At 57.8% G+C, this 21,546-nt stretch overlaps 1 protein-coding gene across 1 annotated transcript; it reads left to right on the top strand.

Moving 5' to 3' along the window:
• The first annotated feature begins 988 nt into the window (after nt 1-988).
• Nucleotides 989-20,906, top strand: VASH1 (vasohibin 1). Its single transcript, XM_060095790.1, has 7 exons — nt 989-2,673; nt 8,908-8,996; nt 10,215-10,271; nt 11,790-11,864; nt 14,567-14,948; nt 16,752-16,864; nt 17,800-20,906. The coding sequence occupies exons 1-7, from the start codon at nt 2,371-2,373 to the stop codon at nt 17,870-17,872; spliced, it is 1,092 nt and encodes a 363-aa protein (XP_059951773.1). The 5' UTR covers nt 989-2,370; the 3' UTR covers nt 17,873-20,906.
• The last annotated feature ends 640 nt before the right edge of the window (nt 20,907-21,546 follow it).

The following is a 21,546-nucleotide window of genomic DNA, read 5'->3' as shown; positions in this document are numbered from 1 at the left end:
GAACCACTGAGGACCTCGGGATTCTCCAAGGTCTTCTCAGTCCCAGCCCAGGAGAGGTGAGAAACGCAGCAGTCAGAGACCTGAGGAATCTGAATCTGCCTGCCAGGGCCCAGGGATCTGCATTTACTTTTTCACACTAACTGCTGCTGGCGGGAGGGGAGGAGTCTTAAAGCACGTACTCCGGCTGTCTCATTTTAGTCAAGTTCCTTGCTTTTGCTCCCAGTTCAAGGCTTTTCCGCGCCACGACTCTGTGAAAGGGGGAGGGGGAGGGTGCCTTGGGTCTCCGCAGTCTGGGCCCCGCATACAACAGTGAGCCGTACTTTCGCCTTTTTCTGGGCCGGCTGACCCTCCCCAGCCATCGCCTCGCGTGGGTCATGGTCCTAAGACTCGGGCGGAGCATCCCCCTGCCGTGTTCGCCTGGTGCCCAGAGCCGGGTCCTGGGAGGCCCACAGGGGCGAAGTCAGCACACCCCGCTATCACTGGTGCAGGTTATGGGGTGGAAAAGGGTGGCTTTTAACCCTTTCATTTTCAAGGGCTAGTGACCCTGACCCCTTGATAGCCTCCTTTAAGGAACACGCGCGCCGGGAGATCTCTGTGCTCACCCAGTGTGAAGACCTCGGCTGACAGATGGGGAAACCGAGGCCCATAGAAGGCAGTGATCTGTTGCATGTCCCACACGATCTAGAACCCTGGATTTTCAAACCATAGTCTGGTTTCTACACTCTGAGGGAAATTCAGGCAGGCAGTCCCCTTAGGAAATTCCCGACCGCGGGCCTTCCGAGCCCGGAATCTCCGTGGAGTTTGCGCTCGGTTTGGCACGTTGCGAACTTCGCCCGCAGCTCTGCACCGGCTTCGCGGCGTCCTGGGAGAGGGGTGAGAGGGGAGCGCAAGCCCACCGGCCTCCTAGAGGTAACTGGGGGCAGAGGAATGGCTGAGGAGACGGAGGCCCCGGCGGGAACGCACTGGCCCTTTAAGGGGGGGACGGAGCGCATGCGCGGCGCGGGCCGGAGTCGAGCCGGGTGGGCGGCAGGCCGGCACTGGACCCCGCCGGCAGCTGCTGGGTCTTGAGGCGGCGGAGGTGGCGGTGGCCTGCTCTTCAACGAGTCTCGGAGCAGCGACCTGCGCGTGGACCCCGCGCTCGGCGGGCTGCTCTCCAGGGACTAGCGCAGCCCGCGCTCGCCGGGGCTTTGTCACTCGCCTCTAGCTTCATCCGCGGCCGTGGCTGCGCGAGCCTCCGGGCTTGCTCTCCCCGCCCAGCTGTCCTGCCTCCAGCCCTTAGCTGGGGGCGTGGGGTACGCAGCTGGAGCCCGAGCTAACAGCCGCGGAGTATCCTTCGCCCGTCCCGGCCGCGCCACCGCCCATGCTTCAGCCAGTACAGGGCGGCGACCCTGTGGCCGCAGCCCGCCGCTCGGTGACCCTGCGCCCCGCCCGAGCCTTCCCCGCTGAGCCCCGGGCCCGGGAGCGGAACCCGTGCCCCGTGATGGCTCGGCTGGCGCAGGTTGGCGCCGGGTGCCCACCATCCGCCCGCTGAGACGCGCCCGGCTGGGTACCAACGGGGCCTTGGCGCTCCCCGCTTCTCCTCCCCGCAGCGCCCTTCCCCCTTCTGGGGGCTCCGCCGCTCCTTCCCGGGGGCGAGGGCACAGGGGGACGAGACAAAGCCCACTTTGTGCGGGGAGTTGGCTGCGGGCGTGGAATGTGCGCGTCGGCGCGCGCCCCCTCCCCGCGCCCCGCCAGCTGCGAGTCTTGGCTCCCAGTCTCGTCGCGTCGGAGAAATCGCGCCCCCTCACCTCCCTCCGGTCCGGGGGTCCCGGCTCGGAGCTGACGCGGCCTGGAGTCGGGTCGGTCCCCCACCCCGGAGCGCGCGCAGGTGTGAGAGTGCGATATTTTGTAGAGGAATTTGCTTGCCTTCAGAACTGGGAGCTGGGGCGCCCAGTCGGCGTGGGCACTCGTGCCTTGACCCTTTCGTGGCCGCAGATCTGAGCAGCCTGGCCTCAGTTTCCGTCCGACTTTCCTCTGCCAGCCCAGACTGCTGTCTGTTATTGTTCTCGCCGTCAAATGGGGGTGCTTTGTGAAAGCTCCCAAGTTGGGATGTATTCTCTAGATCCCGTTTTTCATAAAGAACAAGGCCTCTAAGGCTCATCCGGGACAACCAACCCCCTCGGCCCCGCACTTCACGTTGAGGCACGGATTTTTTCCCCCCCATCAAGTAGTATTTTATTGTACGGGAGCCACGCCCTGGTTTCTTAAAGGCGCCTTGCACTGTTTGGCCATGTGTTATCTCTGCAGCTGGTGTGTGGGAGGCCTCCTGTGAGCCGCCTTTCTTACCCCTGTCCGCTGCGACATCCTCCCATCCCCGTCGAGGATTTGGGGATGCCAGGGGGGAAGAAGGTGGTCGGGGGCGGCAGCAGCGGTGCGGCCCCCACTGCCGCTGCTGTCCCCTCTGGGGCCAGGCGTTTGGAGACCAGCGAAGGAGCCTCAGCCCAGAGAGATGATGAGCCAGAAGAAGAAGGGGAAGAGGACCTTCGAGATGGAGGCATCCCCTTCTTTATCAACCGGGGTGGGCTGCCTGTGGACGAGGCCACCTGGGAGAGGATGTGGAAGCACGTGGCTAAGATCCACCCCGATGGAGAGAAGGTGGCTCAGCGGATCCGTGGGGCCATGGACCTGCCCAAGGTGAGGGGTTTGTGTGTGGGAAGGGAGCGGAGAGCTAAGATCTTAGTGACCTTGGGGCTTCCAGAGCAAAGGGACACTTCCTGTGTTGGGGTGGGGAACTACTGGCATGGTAATATGTCAAAAATATAGGTAGGTTGAACCTGTCCAGAAGAACTTTCTCTCAATTGCTGTTGAGGTGGTTCTGTGAGGTCCACATGCCCTGTTTCCAGGAGGCCCTCCTCTATCTCTTCTAAAAAGCCCATGTTTTGTGGGCAGAGCAGCAGATTAACTAACAAGTACACTGAAGTGGCCTGACATCTTATTTGCTAAGCCAGAGAACTGTGGGCAGAGAGAGAATGAATGACTAAGGAGGCTCCGCGGTTTAAGATGTTGAGAAAATATTTTCATGTGTTGTTTCGCTGAATTCTCCAACAGCCTTGTGCATTAAGTGCAGTTTGGGGACCCATTTTACAGACAAGAATGCTGAAAACTCAAGTAGGAACTAGGGGCCCCACAGCCAGTAAGTGGCAGAGCTTGGGTCTCACCCCCAGGTCGTCCGGTTCCAGGGCCTTTGCTTGGGGGGACACGAGGTTCAAGGGCAGTTAGAAGAGGGCCTGTGGAGAGGGGCAAAGTTCAGTCATTTTTCTGTGTACGGCTGGAACGTCTCCATGACGGCTTTCCTTCAGTTGTGTCACCGTGGAGGCTGAGGCTGTCTCATTCATCTTTGTCTTTCCAAGACCTCCTGTGTGCTTGGTACAGAACAGGCACTTGTAAGTGTTTGCTGAACGAAAGGGTTCTTGAGACTTTCTGTGCCCTATAGTGCTAGGTGGCAAAACGTGCCTGATTTTTTTTTTTTTCCCCCAACGTTATGGTTAAGACTAAGGAAGCACCCTCCCAAATGCAGAGTCCTGAAATCCCCCAAGAAAAGCCGATTGGACAGAGGTCAGAGCCCCAGGCTCAGGTCCTGCCTGCTCAGGTGAGAGGAGGGGGCCAGGGGGAGCAGCAGTTAATGTGGATTAGACATGGAGACAGGTGGCCTATTTTGTTTTCTTTTTACCAAGTTATTGGTAGAACCATCAGAGACTATCTTCTGGGACAGGCTGAATTCAGAGGTTGAAGGTTGAGCAACTGCCTTATATTTCCAGGGGAAATCAAATGTGGTTTGATTTTGAATGGCTACCTAATCACCTTCTGTACTAATTTAGAATTTAGCTAGTTCCCTGTGTCTGGACATTGTTTCCGATAATTTATTCTTAAAGTGAACACTGTGTTGCACATTCTAAAACATGAATTTGGGAGTCCATCTCCGATTATTTCCTTGGGATAAATGCCTGGAAAAGGAAGTGTGGCGTCAAAGGATATGGACATCTGTTCTGATCACCCACCTAGCTATGAACTCAAGCAGGCCCCTTCAACCTGTTTGAGCCACAGTTTTCTCATCTGTAGAATGGGGTTGACTGTAGTGAAGCTTAAATGAGAGAGTATGTTTTAAAGCATTTAAGAAACTGTAAAGCCTCAAACCAGTACTGGTTACTGGATGTTCATTACCTCTTTCACATCCTTCATCAGGAGAGGAGGCTAGATCTCACTCAGCATTTGTTCCAGTGAAGCTAGAGCCACATGCTTCTCCCACGTGAGCAAGTTGGGGATTAGCAGATGGCTATCTAGCCATCCTGCTGATGTCTAAGTCAGGCTAAGAGAGAGTGTGAATGGACCCCTGCAGAACTGTCACAACTCCTGGGGGCTGAAAAAAAAAATTGACAACCTCATTAGCAACTGGTTTGGTAATGTCATCTTGTCATCTTCAAGCTTCGTGCATAGGAAAGATACTGATGAAGGAATGAAGCTATTGTCTGTGTGTCTGGGGGGTGTCATGACTGACAGGAGTGTGCAGGTCCTGAAGGAATTTTGTGAGAGGATTGGGAAAATTGAAACTTCTCCTCCTCACACCACAGGAAAAGTGTGTGTGGGGTTCCTCCTCCACCTCGGCCCAGAGTAGGAAGGAGCCCCAGAGTCTGGGCAGGGTGGAGGAGGCCGGGAGGCATCGGGGTCAGGTCCCAGAGTGCCAGCAGTATGCACCCAGTGCTGGGCTGGCCCCTCCCTGAGTGGTCATGCCCTTGGAGTTGACACAGAGGCATTCACAGAAGAGGTTACACTGTGGTGAGACTAAGAGTTTGGGGATGGCATAATGGGTTTTGGTTTGGTTTGGTTTGGTTTGTTTTTTTGGCTGCATTGGGTCTTCATTGCTGCGCACCGACTTTCTCTAGTTGCGGCGAGCAGGAGCTACTCTTTGTTGCGTTGCGCGGGCTTCTCATCGCAGTGGCTTCTCTTGTTGCAGAGCATGGGCTCTAGGTGAGTGGGCTTCAGTAGTTGCGGCACGCAGGCTCAGTAGTTGTGGCTCTCAGGCTCTAAAGTGCAGGCTTAGTAGTTGTGGCACATGGGCTTAGTTGCTCCACGGCATGTGGGATCTTCCCGGACCAGGGATCAAACCCGTGTCCCCTGCATTGGCAGGCGGATTCTCAACCACTGTGCCACCAAGGAAGCCCTGGCATAATGTTTTAAAAGACCACTTGAGCCAAAATTTAAAATAGGGAGATTTCACATTCAAGCTCCAGATTTTTGGCATCTTTTCAGAAAATGAGAAGATCTGGGAACAGAGAATCTGTGATCCCACATGGCAGCAGGCAGCTGGAGGTGAGGGCTGGTTCCACTCCCCCAGGTGGCCACGGTTCCCCACCACTCACTCTCAGCCTGCTTTCCTGTGGTTACCTGTACGGCCCCTGCAGGTGGTTGAGTCTGGGGCCCCTGCAGTGTAGTGTGATAAAACATCACATCCACCATGTTCAAATCCTGGTTCTCCCGTAACTACTTGTAGGTGGAAGGTATGCAAACTCCTTGTGCCTCAGTTTCCTCAGCTGTGAAATATAAAATGGGCATAATAGCAATACCCACTTTTGAGGGGTTATTGGGAGGAACTGATGAAATAAAGCACGTGAAATGGGTGAGCATGTAATACGTACCCAGCAAATGGAGCAAGGAGGTGAGGGTGCAGCAGACCACCCCACAGGTGCTTTGGGGAAACGTCCTTTAAAAGGATGATGCCAGTATGTTAAAGGGCAGCAGTTTCTAAAAGGATCACAGATCCAGGAGTAGTTTGTGCCCCGTTGTATGAACGTCTCCTTGATGTTTCAAGCTGCCGCCACCTTTTTTTTGTTTTAATAAATTTATTTATTTCATTTATTTATCTTTGGCTGCATTGGGTTTTCATTGCCGCGTGTGGGCTTTCTGTGGTTGCGGTGAGCAGGGGCTACTCTCCGTTGCAGTGCGCGGGCTTCTCATTGCCATGGCTTCTCTTGTTGCGGATCACAGGCTCTAGGCACACGGACTTCAGGAGTTGTGGCTCACGGGCTCTAGAGCACAGGCTCAGTAGTTGTGGCGCATGGGCTTAGTTGCTCCGCGGCATGTGGGATCTTCCCGGACCAGGACTCGAACCCATGTCCCCTGCATTGGCAGGCGGATTGCCCTGTCCTAAGGCCTGGACATGGACACGCAGTGTCTCATCTAGGCTCTGAGGTTGGTTCTGTTATGGCACCCACTAGGATCTTGCTGCCAGGCAGTGAACGGCAGGCTTGGGATTTAGACAGAGATGGACCGGTTCTAGATCCAGCTCTATCAGCCTTTAGGCTATCGTACTTCTTGTCCACACACTCAGCTGTGGGCTGCCCCACCTCCGCCAAGCCTCCTTTCCGTTCTAGACTGAGATGGACTCTGCCGGGGGAAAATGTCTTAATAGAACTCAGGACTTTAGGGGGTTCCTGGAGCAAAGGTAACCCTTGGCCTTGGTAGCGGAGGAGGAGTCATCCCTGAATTGATCTGGGCCAATATCACTTACCTCCACTGTGACCCCACTTAACCCCACTACTCAACAGTGAGGGTGCATTTCCTGGCTTCTGGTTTGGGGTTGGGGGCTGTGGGCAAACCCTGGCTGCCAGCCCTCCTCTAGGCCTGATCATTTGGATGTACAGAATCTTGCCTGTTTGTTTTGAGTGAATGAGTGTATGCTTGTGTGAACATTCAGAAGAAAGGTGCCGGCCTGTTGGCAATGGTTAACGTGAGTTAATGTGTCACTGAGCTGCTGGACAGCTCCCTCCAGCTAAGCCTCAGTGATGGTGGCCTTTAAGCCCCTGATCATGGATCCCAGGTCTTTTTTAACTTTTTTGGAGCCGTTTAGTTTTTGCAGAGCCGCCAGTTCCTGGGTCCTCTGTCTGGATGGCAGGGGATGCCCTCGTGGGTACCGCCCGGCCCTGGACCAGGGCTGGCTCCTGTGAGCTTAGTCAAAGGACTCTTGGGCCACAGTGCCCTCCTTGTTTGGAGTGTCTCCCGGGAGGGTGTACTTACAGTCCCTACCCAAGCTCCTCAAAGTCACTGGATGCCCTCACGGGAAGTGGGAATGACGTGCCTGGGATGGATCTTCCACCTGAAGAAGCCACGTGCCATGCTGTTTATAGTAAATTGTGCAGTAATTCCTCTCCCACCCCATATCCTTGTCACGGGGAGGCCAGCCAGGCCCTCAGAGAGTTCTGGAGCCCGTCTGGCACAGGGTGGTCAGGCAGGCAGGGGGAGAGCCCACCGTCCGGGGCTTTTATCCCCCTGCTGATTGTAAGTGATGGCGACAGTTTGGGCAGCAGGGGGTGGTGTGAAAGGGAAAGTAGCTTCCTTCACATGAGGTGTCATCGGCTTGGGACTGCCCAGACTGGAGGAGGGGTCGGGCAGGGAGGGGGGAGGAAGTTCACGCAGAGCTGCCTCCTGGCCTGGGCCTCCCCTCTGTGCCTCGGCCCCTTGGGGCAAGTAGGTGTCTGTTAGAGGCTGTGCCGTGTCCCCCTGCCATCTGTGATCACTGGTGTGTCACTTCCCTTCACGTCAGAGCCCCAGCCGCTGTAGCCACATTATTTAAAAGGCTGTGCCTTCACCACACCACAGGGAGCAACTCCCCCAGCCCAGCCCTGCCTGTGGGCCCCTGCTTTACCCCTTCCCGTCCCTACCTGTGCACACTGACACTCTCAGCAGCCCCTGCCTGCTGGGGGGGCTGGGCAGAGGCCTTGGGGGGAAGAGCGTGGGACCGTTTTGTGTGAGGAGCCTGAGGCCACCTCACAGCTGGCAGTGCTGGTAGCCAAGGGGGACCCCAGAGGGGTGGGCCTTGGCCCTGGAAATCTGGTTCTTCTACCCAGTGAAGGCCGTTCCGTAACCCCGACGACCCGGTTGATGCTTCCCTTGGCTTCTGAGGCCTCACTGACTTGTTGCAGCCAAACCGCCAGCCTTTGGGCTCCCCTGGCCAGAGAGGGTGGCCTGGGGGTGTACACCCGGTGGTGGCCTCTTTCCTGGCAACAGCTTGGTTGCTGAGGGACAGCCCTGGGGGTCCACAGCTCCTAACCTGACTCCCAGCATCCGGGCAGCCCAGGTTGGCGGTTCCCAGCCCTCAGGAGGCCCCTGCCCGACACCCCACCTCTCCCCTTCCTGGGTCTGGCTCTGGAAAGTCTCTTCTGGTGACGAAGACTGTCCAGTTCCCTGGTTACCTATGCTGATTACAGGTGTGGAGCTGGTAGGACAGGGGGCTGTTGAAGGGGGAACCGGAGTTCCTGTGCTGCCGTGGAACCCCTTCAGAGTGGCTGCTTCATGGCAAGACCTGTCCCAAACCACGTGCCCCCTGCGCTTAGCTCCTGGACAGCTCAGCTTGGAGCTGGAAGGCCTGGTCGCTGTGCTGTGATATGGAGGGGGGGGGGGTGACACCACCTGCCGAGGGTGTGTCCGCGTCTCACGGACCGCTCCCCCAGCCCAGGGCAGGGACACCTGATAAACCGATTTTGATCCGGCCCTTGAACCCAGAGTGAATGCCACCCCAATACTGACATTCCTGTTAAGCCTTGAAGTTAATGAAATTTAAAATTCAAACACCTGTGAGTCAGGTGAGTCAACCTGTGTTTTTCTGAAATCATTAAAGAAGCATAAAATTGGCACATGGACGTAAGCTCCAAATTAGAAATGCTGTCCAGTGCCAGGAGGGAGAGGAAGGGCTGTGGCGGGGGCCTGACGGGAGCCTCTGGAAGGGGCTGCCGAGGAGAGAGGCTCGGCCGAGGAGAGAACTGGGGTGGCCCTCCATGGGATGCGGCTTCTCCGGGGGCTAAGCTGAGTGTCGGGTGGGCTGGAAGCTCCACGGTGAGCATCCCTCTGTGACCAGAGCTCTTTCTCCGTCCCCAGATTCCCATACCGAGTGTGCCTACGTTCCAGCCCTCTACGCCTGTCCCTGAGCGCCTGGAAGCCGTGCAGCGCTACATCAGGGAGCTGCAGTATCCACCCCGGTCAGGGTCACGGCCACCGTCCGGCTGGTCCAAAGGCCAAGTGGGGCTTGTTTTCGGACAGGGCCAGAGAGGGCTCGCAGAGCAGCCTCACTCCACAACTCCAGGGGCGCCGTTGCCATGGCATCTCTGTGCCCCGGAGTCGTGTAAGCACAGCCTGTGTCCGCCCGGGCGTTGGAGGTAGTTTGATAAATGCCAGACCCACTCCAGCCTCTCTGCCACCTGCTTCCTCCTCTGTGTGATGGGGTATATGTCTCCTGAGCGACCTGCCGGTGGAAGCCTAGTCCAGGTCCACCAGGCCATACCTCCTGTGCTGACCATCCAGCGCCAGCAGAGGGAGAGAGGGGAATTTCCCTTGGGGCTGTTTAAAAACTGGTCTAAAATGGGTGTGTGGTGGGAGGGCGGCAGGTAGATGGAGGAGAAGAAGGATTTTATGGTTTGGGAGGTAACTTCCCCATCTTGGAAGTTTCTCCCATTACTTCACCTTTTTCTTCCCTGGCAGGAGGCCAGTTGCCCAGCATGGGAAGAGCCTCCTCTGAGCCCAGGATTCCCCAGTGTCCCTGAGTTGGGCCCCTCCACCCCTGTGCCCTGCCTGGAGCTACACGACCTAGGCTCTCCCCCGCCCTCCTAGCTGTAGATTCGGTCAGAGATGGCAGGACCAGGCACCAGGCGCGGGTCCTGAGCAGAAGAAAAGCCAGGCTGGTGACTGAAAACTGGGTCCAGCCCTTCCTTTGCCGTGGTGGGGCGGGGGGGCATTGGGGCCCCGAGAGGGAGGCGGTTGGCTTGGGAGCAGCACTGAGCAACGCAGTCGTGCAGGAATCCCACCCCAGCCTTCTCTCAGTTCGTGCTGCTTCTCACTGGTTGGACTATGAGGTGCTGCAGAGAGCTGTCCAGGGCTCAGCCTCTTTCCCAGCCCTGGCCTGCCTGGCTGCTTGCCCCACCGCTCCCTCCCTAGGAGGGCGAGGGTGGGAGCAGAGAGGGAAGGATGCAGAGGGGCCCTGAGGGGCAAGGAGAAGCAGCGTGCTGCGTCCCCTTCTCCCTCCAGACAGTCAGGTCTTGGGCATCCTCCCAGCTGCCTTACAGAAGCATTTTGTGGGGTCCTTACCCAGCCTGCACCCCTGGGAGTGCTGGACCCCCAGGGTCTGGATGAGGGCAGAGGGACACGCCTCTTCCAGGTCAAGCCAGGAAGCCCTTAACCGGCACCCACAGGTACAATCACACAGGGACGCAGTTCTTTGAAATTAAGAAGAGCAGACCTCTGACAGGGTAAGTGTGGGGAGTGCCTCGTCCCTCTGCACCAAGGTAACAGCGCCTGGTCCAGTTGGAGCCCCTTGGGCACCTGTGGGTGGAAGCTTATGAGGCAGGCAGGGACTCTTCCCAGGGGAGCCCGCCAGCAGGGCAAGTACCACCGTGGGGCCCTCCTTAGGACATCCTAAAGAGGGGACTCTGGCCAAGACGGGCAGCCGGGGCTCCCTTGAGGATGAGGAACCCTGATATCCATGCTGAGCCAGGAGGGTGATGGCAGCCCCCCAGCTTGGTGATGACAGAGGGCAGTCCCAGGTAGATGTCTGGGTGTGAGCCTCGTCTTCTTTTTAAGAGAGGTGGGCCTCGCAGGAGAGAGCCCTCCGCCTTCTCTCCATTCCCTGGAGCTGCCTGTGCACTCCCCACGGCAGGGACCTGCGTCTCACCCCAGTGGCCTTACTGGACTCTCTTCTGGTCATTTAGTACAAGGCCCAGTGTCTGAGCAACAGGGACCCCACTGGAGAGAACACTGCATCTCTCACTTCCCATTCTACACCCCAAGTGTTGACCTCTGACTGGATCCACCCCGAAGAAACCCTTAGGGCAGATCAGAGTGGAGACTGAATGCCACAGCTTGGTCTGGGGGCCCAGCCCAAAGCTGTCCAGGCGTCTAAAACCCTGTGCTTTTAAAATTAATGTGAATTTTATGTCTTGTTCCACATATAATCTGTCCATGTTCACTGCCTTGTAAAAAATGCTTTAAATGGTTTATTAGCTAATTACTTAATTACCCCCTTTCCAAGCCCCAGGGTGGAATGCAGCCTTCCTAACCCCAAAGCTTTGCTCTTGTTGTCCTGTGGCCGCTGTGTGTGTGGGCCCAGCTCCAGCCTCATGGGATGGAGGAGTCCAGCACCCTCCCCAGCAAAGCCAGTGGCCAGGCTGCATTCCAAGGCCCAGAGGGCAGCATTCGGTGAGGAGGGAGGAACCAGGCTTCAGGGATACTCTATGTTAAAGTGGCCTGAATTCCAAGTTCAAGAAGCGGGCAGGGGAGTCACTGGGCAGCTAACTTCCTGAGATCCCAGGTCCAGGCCCCAGGCAGCTGGCCAGCTGCGGGGCAGCAGTTACAATCAATGACAAACTCTTCAGAGAAGTCATAGTTGGGTCAGGGGTGTCCACTGTGCTGTGGAAGAGACAAGATCCAGGTCAAGGCCAAGGTCTCCAGCATCCTTGGCATGCTTTCCCGTGGGCCCCCCAAACACCATCTTCACAGAGGGCCCCTAGCCCAGTGGCTGTCGAAGATCTGCTTACCACTGCATGCCCCCCGTTCACCCTCCCCTCCAGAGGTCTTGGAGCAGAGCCTGAGGGGAGGCGGAAGAGGCCTCTTTCCTTATCTTCAGCGGTTGCCTCTTCTCCCACCCGCTTAGGCTCAGGAAGGATGTGAGGGGAAGGAGAGGGAGGTGCTGGGCCTGAGCTGAGGCAGCTTGGAAGGGAGGGGACCGGAAGGAGCCTCTGTCCTTACGACTCTGCCCCCCTTCCCCCCAGGCTGATGGACCTGGCCAAGGAAATGACCAAAGAGGCTCTGCCAATCAAATGCCTGGAAGCCGTGATCCTGGGAATGTATCCTTCCTCTGAGAGGCCTGGGTGGGGGTAGGCACGTGCTCAGCACCTCTGGGCCAGCTTCGTCCTCTGGAAGGGGAGGGCTGAGTGAGCTCCAGGGCCCTCCCAGCTCCCTCTCCCAGCAGTCATGAACTTGGCCCAAAGTGAACGAGCTCGAGGGGGACTCAGTCCCTTGCACCTCAGTTGCTAACTTCCGAGGCTTACTGGGCAGCTTTTTTGAGTCGTGGCCGCGGTGACCCTGTTCTCCAAAGCACAAATCAGGGCACATTGTTTCATAAGGCTGTTGTGCTATTTCCCAGAACCAGAGTCTGGAAGAAGCAGGTTGGATGCCCAAAGGTTGGCATTTCCAGGACATGTTAATTTGTGGAGATGATGGATGGGATCTTTGATATAAAACTGCCTATTTAAAAAAAAAGCAAACAGGGTTTCTCAGTCTCCCCCACCCAAAGGGTAGAACTGGGACCTATAGCTGGGTTACCAGCTATAAGCCCCCCAATATCCCTAGTTAGAGCAAAGTAAGGAGACAGGTGTTTATGGCCAGTTCTCTGTCATAAGTGGACCCTGCCTGAGCCCTACCCTGTTTTGTTTTTGTTGCAGAAAATCTTAACCTTGTATAAACATAGATTAATGTAATGGAATGTAATTAATTAATGTAATGGAACCCATGTGCCCATTACTCAGTTTTACCAACTGAAGGCCAATCTCGATCCATCTCTGCCCACCCCTCACATCACCCTCTTTCCTGTACCTACCAAGGCTTTTAAATATTCTGTTTGCCACTCCTGGTGCAGGCACCTGGCTCTGTGCTGAGCAGGGCAAGGCGGCAGGTGCCTAATGGGACGGAGGAGTCCACTCACTAGGGCAGGTCATGGAGGAGAAGACGCCGGTCAAAGGCCAGGAGCACAGCTTCTTTGAGGAGGACTGTGGTCTGAGGGGGACACTCCCCACCCCCGTAGGCATACCTGCCTTAAACTATGTGAAGGCACTGAAGGGGTGCCCCCCGGTCCCCCTCCCTGAGGGGTCCTCAGAGCTAACCCTACTGTGGCAGTCCTCTGTGGACCAAAGAGCCCCATGAGCACAGCCCTGTCCAAAGGGTTCTTTGCTGGGACGAGTGTGAGGCCAGCCCAGGAACTCCAGGCTGCTGCCAGCAACCCCTTCAGAGCCACACACCAACGTGGAGGTTCCCAACCCATCGTAAGAGGGAGACTCAGTTCTCCTCCCCCTGAGCACATAGAGAAGCTGGTCCAGACGGGATCACGTGGTCCTGCAGGCTTTTCAGGGGTTACCTGCTGGCTCGTATGTAGGCGGGAAGAAACCAGGAGCAGCCCCCATCTGGGGGGACCCCTCCCCGCTGTCCCCACAGGATCACCATGGGCACCCCCTACACACGCGGTGAGCGCTGTATTGGGTTTGTCCCTGGGCCTCAACCTCGCTGCACACTGAGCCTGCGCCTTGCTCATCTGTGTCCCCAGTCACTCGCTTGCAAGGAGTCGGGCTCCGTAAGCATCGCGGTGACTGAGAGAACAGACTTCGGGGTCAGGCCAACCCGGACCTGAATCCTGGCTCTGCCGCATCCTCACTGTGTGACGCCGAGCAAGTTCCTTAACGTCTCTGAGCCTCGGAGTCCTCCTCTGCAGAAGGGGACGATGGCAGTCCCATCCCGCAAGTTTGTCAGGACAGTTGAATGAGCGGGTGCATGTAGGACGCTGGATGCAGTGTCTCCGTGGTCTCCTCCTCCAAGCTTTTATCCTGTTTATCTCATTCTACCCGTTTGTTCAAGAAGAGTTTTGAGTGACTGTTACGTGCCCACCTCTGTGCTGGGCCCCAGAGATACAGCAAGGAACGTGACAGACAAGGTCCCCATTCTCAGAAGATTACATTCTAGTCGGGGAGACAAAAAATAAGCAAGTAAACCAAGAAGTAAGAAAAATAATTACAGATTGTGGTGAGGTGCTGTGGGGAAAATACGTAGAGCAGACTTGCTTTAGAAAGGGAGGTCCGCGGTGCTGGCCAAGCCTGAGGCCTGAGGAGGAGCTGGCAGCTGCAGCGGGGGGTGGAGGGGACAGCTAGAGGAAAGAGCTGGCGCAGAAGGTCCCCCGTGGAGGTTGCAGCGGGCCGCTGGACCAGGCTCTCGGCCTCCCAGGCCACGGGGGCAAGCTTGGTTTTATTTGAAGAGCAACAGGCAGTATGTCTGTGCGAGGGGGGTGGAGACAGAGGGAACAGGATTGTCAGTGCATCTGTGAGGAAGTGTGTGTGAGAGAAAGACAGTGTGAGAGGCAAGGTAGAGGTGAGGAGGGCTGTGTGACTGACGGGAGGAGAGAGGGAGACGGGGTGATGGGCAGAGGACCCTCTTACCCTTCCTTCAGCCCAGGACTCCGGAGGGCCCTGCGGTTCGGAGTGCCGGCCTCACTCTTAAGGTGTAATTTGGTGAGCCCTGCTTGACGTCATAGCAGCAGCCGGTAATCACTGAGTGCCCTGACCCATAGAGATTGAGTTTATTGAGCACCTACTTATGCCAGGCCCAACCCTGACGACAGGAAGTGGAGATGAGCAAGACCTGTTGCCAGCACCCAGGAGCTGGGATGCAGGGCCGCTCACTTAGCCTCTCCCAGGTTGGGGTGGAGGCCGTCCCCGTCCCGCCCCTGCGCGCTGGCCCTCGGGCCTCTCCCTGGCTGTTTCCTTAGCTGGGGCGGCGCGGCCAGTTACCTCACCAACAGCATGCCTACCCTGGAACGCTTCCCCATCAGCTTCAAGACCTACTTCTCAGGGAACTACTTCCGCCACATCGTGCTGGGGGTGAACTTCGGCGGCCGCTATGGGGCGCTGGGCATGAGCCGGCGCGAGGACCTGATGTACAAGCCCCCGGCCTTCCGCACGCTCAGCGAGCTCGTGCTGGACTACGAGGCCGCCTACAGCCGCTGCTGGCACGTGTTGAAGAAGGTGAAGCTGGGCCAGTGCGTGTCCCACGACCCGCACAGCGTGGAGCAGATCGAATGGAAGCACTCGATCCTGGACGTGGAGAGGCTGGGCCGCGAGGACTTCCGCAAGGAGCTGGAGCGGCACGCCCGCGACATGCGGCTCAAGGTCCGTGTGTGCGGCCGCCCCGCCCGCGAGCGTCCAGGGGCGTCCAGGGGCGTGAGCATCCAGGCGCCGGCAGGGGTGGAGACGGAAGGACTGCCGCTTCCTAGCGGGTCGCTCTTCCAGGGAAGCCCCCTCCCTCCTCCCCTGTCCCCCCGCCCCCGCCCCAGCAGAGGTGGTGTCAGGATTAAGGGAGATGAGGGGGAGAAGTTTCCGGGCTTTGCTCAAAGGTCGTTATCCATGAGGCAGCCCCCTCCCGTGAGCAGGCCAGGGGAGGCTCTGGAGGGGGCAGCAGACGAGGCGGGTTTGAGCACGTGGAGGAGGGCAGGGGTGCCACAGGCCAGGTGGAGGGGGCTGTGCGTCAGGACTGGAGGGAAATCATGGCCTGTCTGGAGGGAATGGTAGTGTGGGGTGGGCAGCAGCTGCCATCACCCCCGTGCATCCTGACTCTTGACCCCTAGCCCCAGTGAAGGGCTAGGAGGAAGTCAGAAAAAGGAGGAGGTTCAGACTGTGAGGACACAAGGAGGGGTGGTCCCTTCTCCCGCTTTCCCACACCCACTGAGCAGGGGTCTTGGAGGAGGGGGAGGGGCTGCTCTACCCAGAAGTAGTCGGGCTGAGCTGCTGAGGAGTTGGCCCCCAGAGCCGTACAGGTGAGCAAAATCTTGGCCTCTCCCTGGTTTCTCATGTATGGGGGTGCCTCCTCTGGGGCCTGCCAGCCTGTCCCCATTGCCCAGTCATGCAGCCCTGTGCGCTGCCCCTCCGGGTAGCCTGGGGCCGCAGCCATGACTGTGGCACTTTTGCATCCACTGCTGCTCCCCAAAACGCCTGGAGGGCAGCGGTGGGTGCTCCCTTTTCAGGGTAAGGAAGTGAGGTGTGGGCAGCCTAGAGACTTGCTCGCAGGCTGTGGGAGGCAGATGGGACTGGGGCTCAGTCTCCAGATGGGGAACCCAGGCATATCACAGGTGCTTTCTGGTGTCCCAGCGGGGATGCGGCAGAGATAAGGCTGCCCTGCCCCGACAGCCAGCCCCTAGGCCAAGACCGTGGGGCAACAGTGCCTTCCCCAGGGCAGAAGCGGGCTATAGTTGACCCTGCCGCTTTCAGGGGCTGCCCTCTTCCCCTCCTGAGCTGGTCCTCCCCTGGTCTTCTCCTGCAGAGCTCTGGGTGCCCAGCTGCTGGAGTGTTACTGCATCTTCAGGGGAGCAGGTTGGATCTAGGGTTGGAGGCACTATTACCTAGTTTTTCGTGCTGTGTTTCCCAATCTGTTTGGTGCTGTGCACTTCCCATGTTATTTGCCCCCTTCCAGTACCCCTCCCGTATACCCCAGGTTTTGAAAATTCAGGTCAAACGGACAGTGCTGCATAAATTCACTTGCTTTTCTCATTTTTTTCTTAATCAGAGATATAGCTGCTAGTCTGAACTTCTGATTGACTCGAGATAACCAGTGTCATCCTTGGGGCTGGTAGGATCCCAGCCCAAAGCTCAGACATGGGCTGTTTCCCCAGCCAGCACATCTACCTGGCATGGGTAAATAGCCCTTTTCTCAAGGGCCACCATGAACCCTCAGTAACTTCCACCCATATCCTTACTATTTCAGGGGCCAACAGAGATTAGGCAGCCCTGCTGTGGAACCACTGCCCTGGCAGTTTTAGTGCCTGGGAAACAGGTTTGGGAAGACCCTGAGAGGGCAGAGCATGGCTTGAGGCTTCCTGGGCCCCGCCCAGGGCAGCTTTGGGGCTTGTGGCTCCTGCCGGGCAGGACAGGCTCTGGGGCAGTCCTGGAATGAGTGTTTGTTTCTTCCTTCCCACCAAGATTGGCAAAGGGACTGGCCCTTCCTCCCCCACCAAGGACCGCAAGAAGGATGTGTCCTCCCCACAGCGGGGCCAGTCTAGCCCCCACCGCAGGAACAGCCGCAGTGAAAGGCGGTGAGAAAAGGGTTTCGCCTTGGGTGGGGGGCTGGGGAGACAGCAAAAGGCGTTTTCCGTCCTTCTCATCTTCCAGATCCCTCTGTTCTTCCCCCACCTCTTCTCTTTCTCACCTTTCTCTGTTTTGCCTCTGCTGGAGGGAACTTGGGATGGTGTGTTTGTTTGTGTGTTGATATGGCGGCAATGCAATCCCATTTCTCGAGAGAAGACATTGCTGGCCCACTGGTCATCCTATGCAGGGCCCAGATGCCAAGCCGGAGACCCACAGGGAAGGCTGGAGGCCAGCGGCAGAATGGGCTCTGTGGGAGGGAGGGTAGAAGGGGCGGGGCCCTGCCTACAGTGAGTCCTTCCGGCAATATCACTGGAAAAGGTCTGACGTCAGATGGCAGCTGGTGGCTGGCTTTGGACGAAACTTTTGCCCCTGTGAGTCTGTGGTTCCTGCCTGTAACTAGATCGCAGAAACATCCCGTTAAGACACCAGGCTGCCTCATCAGATTTGTCTCCTACACATCGGCCTGGCTCTTGCTTTAAATGTCATCATTCTGGAAGCACCTCTCTGGTGTAAGGGGCGCCAAGCTGACCTCCAATATCCAGCATCCTTCACTTTGACCTAGGAGGCTTTCAGAGAGGACAGATCCCCCTCACAGACACCAACGCATTACACTATTACTTTCTTACTTAACTGCAGCTGGAATTGCTGACCTCCGTGAAAAGCAGTACCCTGCAAGAGAGCGCAGGGACCACACTCAGGACAGCAAGGCGTGTGGGCGCTCCAGAAGCACACTTCCGCAGGGGCTCTATCGATTCCTTTGGGACACCTTGGAGACTGGGGAGGGGTGGAGCCAGCAGGGGCAGCCACCCCTTGCTCCCTGCTCCCGCACCTCCCTGACGGGCCACTCCCCCCTCCCCCCTCCTCTGCTCTCTCCTCCCTGCAGGCCTTCTGGTGAGAAGAAGCCTTCGGAGCCCAAAGCCATGCCAGACCTCAATGGGTACCAGATCCGGGTGTGAGGCAGGCGGCAGTGCCCCAGCCGCACCCACTTCTGGGGGCCAGCATCTGCCTGCCAGAACCGGCCTCGCTCCTGGGGAAGGTGGGGCTGATGATGGGGCAGGGTGAGGGGCCAGCGGGAAGAGCGTGTCCCAGCTCAGCCACCCAAGATGCTGCCCCTCCCGCTGGGCCAAGCCCCCCTAACTTTGGACCACGAGGCAGTGAAGAGTTTAATTTTGAGTTTTTAACTCAACAACTGAAATTTAAGGTATTTGGGAAAAAACTTAAAACTAATGGATCTGCCAGTGGCTGGAAGGCCAGTGCTCAGAGGATCTAAGCGCCACAGGGCTGGGTGAGGAGGGGTTGCTGGCTCTGCCGGTACCCCTGCCCCAAGGTCTCTCTGGGATTTGGGTCCATTCCATCTATGGGAAACCTCCCAGCTCTGCTAGGCCTGTGGCAGGACGGGGGGAGGGATGTTTCTCCAGTCCTGTCTGCCCTGGCAGAATCTTCACCCAGGGAAAGGAAAGCAGGGTAGGAACCACCCTGAGAAAGGGCTGTATGGCCCATATCAGGCGCTTAGCACAGGCCACATCTGCGCCAAGAGCCAGAGCCTGTGGCTCAGGAGGGTCCTCGGGCCCTTGCAGCCCCATGAGCAGTGCTCTGTGGGCTGACATTGCCTCATGGCAGGGCCCGTGCTGGCAAGGGCTGGACGAGAGCCCAGGAGAGAACCACTGGGGGAAGGGTTCCCAGACCCCTACCTGGCCTCCTTGCTCAGCCCAGCTCTGCCTGTTGCTGAAGCCGGGGCCTCCCTGCAGAGGGGCTGGGCTCTGCCAAGGGCCCAGATATGCACTGGGCTCAGCATGACTGTGGGGACTGAATAGACCTGGTGGGTCCAGGAACCATGGCTGGGGATGGGGTGGGACACTCAGGCCCAGGTCTGTCCCCCTGGTAGGTAGTCCCCAGGGACTGCTCCCCCTTCCTATTACCTTAGCCCTTGCTGGGGAAATGAAGACCGGATCAGGCTGCCTGTGTCCCAGCCCTACCTCCCCTCACTCAGCAGCCTGGGTAGGTGTGAAGGGTCCAGTGATGATCAGGCCTGTTGTGTGAGGCAGCTCATCAGGGAAGAACCTGAGCTGCTGGAGTCTGCACAGCCTGCCTGGCAGGTGTGAGATACCTGGCGGGCAAGTGAGAGGTTGTGGAGAGAGGTTGGAGGACCTGCGGGAAGGTTCTGGAGGCCCAAGTAACAAAGAGGTGTAGGTCAAGGGGGCAGTGCGGCCACTAAGGAGAGGCAGGGCCCGAGAACTGGGGAATGTAAGTGAGAAAAGAATGTTGGGGAGAGTGTAGAATCAGGCGGCCTTGGGGAGTAGTGAGTTCCCTATTGCTGGAGGTATTCAAGCAAAGACTAGATGGCTGCTTGTCACCTTGAAAGCTATAGAAAGGATTTAGGTTACGGAAGGATAACTGGATGAGATGACCGTTAAGGTTTCTTAATACTGAGAGGCTATGATTCAGCCAGGGGCAGCTGGCAGTAAGGCTACAGCGGGGCTGGGGGCCTAGGAGAGGGAGGACCAGAGCCAGAGTTGTAAACTCAAATGCCTGCGGGGCCAGGCAGATGACTAAAAGGAGGGCTGCAGGGCTGGGTGGGGATTGTGGCAAATTAAAAGAAGACATACCCCATTAAAGCAGCCGCTGTTGCTCAGCCATTCTGAGCGCAGGCCCTGCAGTATCAGATTGCCTGATTTTTTTTTGTTGAGAGGCCAGAACTCTGAGTTTTTATGTGAAATATGCTGATTTTTAAATGTTGGCAGTCAGTTCAGAAAATTGTAAAGCCCAACGTGAAAAAGAATGCTGGTTTGTAATCTCTGAAGTAGAGAGGGCTTGGGCTGGGGAGAGGTCCACCAAGGTACTTTGAGGTGGAAAGCGTGGAAAGTTGTAGGCCTCCCAGAGCAGGCCGGGCCAGGGCAGTGTGCTTGCTGCTGATGCTGCTCAGAGAGGGCAGCTACCCCACGTTCATGTTCGCTCTCCCTGCTGACCAGAGACACACGAGGAACTCCCCGCAGTTGCTGAGACACCAGAGGGGGTGGAGTGGAATAGAAATAGTGCAATTCTCAGCCTGCCAGGGAGATGGATTGTGCCTGAGAAGCAAAGAAAGGGAGAGAGGGAGACAGGATGTGTTTGCTGACGCAAGTGCCCGCCAGGGAAGGCACCAGGCTAGCAGCTCTTCACACCAGCAGCTCTTGGCCCAGAGCCAGGCCCAACAGGGAAGCTGGCTGCTCAGTCCCCTGGGTTTCTCATGGGTCACTGGGCCCTGGGGAGGTGCCTAACCTGTCCCCTGGGCTACACCCCAGCCAGACCAATCGGAGGGCCACTGTGAGCTCTAACTCACTATCCCATCCCATCCCAGTTTTCAGGGAGAGGGGTGGTGGGTCCCCACGTTCACACATTCGCCTGAGGCAGAGATGGATCCGTTTGGGATGCGTGAGGCTGAAAGTGAGGCCTTTTGTGGGTCTGGATGTGGGTGCCTTGTGCAGGCCGCTCATTGGCAGACACCCCAGATGCCCCTGTGGACCACAGGGCTTGAGGGTGAGACGTGAGGGAGCCGCTTCTGGCATGGGAGCCCAGCAGGGTGCTCTGACCCTCTGGCTCCTTCCCGAGCCCTTTGGGGAGAAGGAAGCAGGACGAAGCCCCAACCCCTACTGCTGTCTTCCAGGGAGGGAGCCGACCACCCACAGCTGATAACCCCCTAGCACTCCCCCTTCCTCGCTCAGACCTCGGGCCTGTGGACACCCACAGGATACAGCGGTGCTTTTTAATTTAACAGTTTCACAGATGTAGCAACCCCTCCTCCCCTCCTGGGCGTGTTTACACAGGCTGTGCTCCCCAGGGCTGGCCTGGCTGCAGTTTCTGGGGAGGCAGAGGCAGGGACTTCAGGGCCTTAGTCACCATCCTCAGCATCACCTCATCTCAATTCCTGTGAGGGACCGGGCCTAGCTCCTGCCGACTCAGGACTGCCTTCCAGCTCTCAGCGTGGGTTCCTCGGGGGTAGGGGCTGCTGGCTGGGGAGGGGTCAAGGGGAGGGCAGAGAAAGCTGCTTGATGAAGGGGGGTCAGCAAGGGCGGGCAGTGATTGCTTCCCAAGGCCTGGCTGCCTTTGCTCTGTGCTGGGTGCCGGGTCGGAACACTGGGAAACTGGGTTTCAAGCCTTCCCACCCACCTACCTGCCAGTCCTCCCTCCCGTGGCCTCATTACAGTCATGGTCCCCTTGCCCATCTCGCCAGCCACCCCATCCTTCCTAGGCGTGGCCAAGTGGGGAGAGCGGCGCCCCCGGCCCCCAGGTGCCATGATGAAGCCTAGGGCCGGGGTTCTGAGCAGCAGAAGGAGCCTGGAGGTTGACCGTATCTGGTTTCTGGCCCGCTCTGTCATCTTATGCCCCCCACCGCTTCCAGCTCGGACTGGACTTCCCGGCCCAGGGACGGGGTCTAATTCTGGCTGGTGGCACCCAGAGGCCTGTGTGCCCGTGCGTGCCTCGGTCTCCTGCCTGGGTGGTTTCCGGCTTAGCTACAGCGGCTTCCCCAGGCACCGTCCCCCGGCGTCCGAGTACAGGGAGGTGTGAGCTGGGCCCGGCGTTATCGACCGCGTTGTGTGTGCCAGAAGCGGGCTGTGTTGAAATCCCCACTTCCCTTGCTCCACTGAGAAAC

This window comes from Mesoplodon densirostris, chromosome 4 (assembly GCF_025265405.1).
Source record: "Mesoplodon densirostris isolate mMesDen1 chromosome 4, mMesDen1 primary haplotype, whole genome shotgun sequence".
Classification (NCBI taxonomy): Eukaryota; Metazoa; Chordata; class Mammalia; order Artiodactyla; family Ziphiidae; genus Mesoplodon; species Mesoplodon densirostris.
Note: the sequence above shows the minus strand (reverse complement) of the source record. Positions and strands in the feature narration are given on the sequence as shown.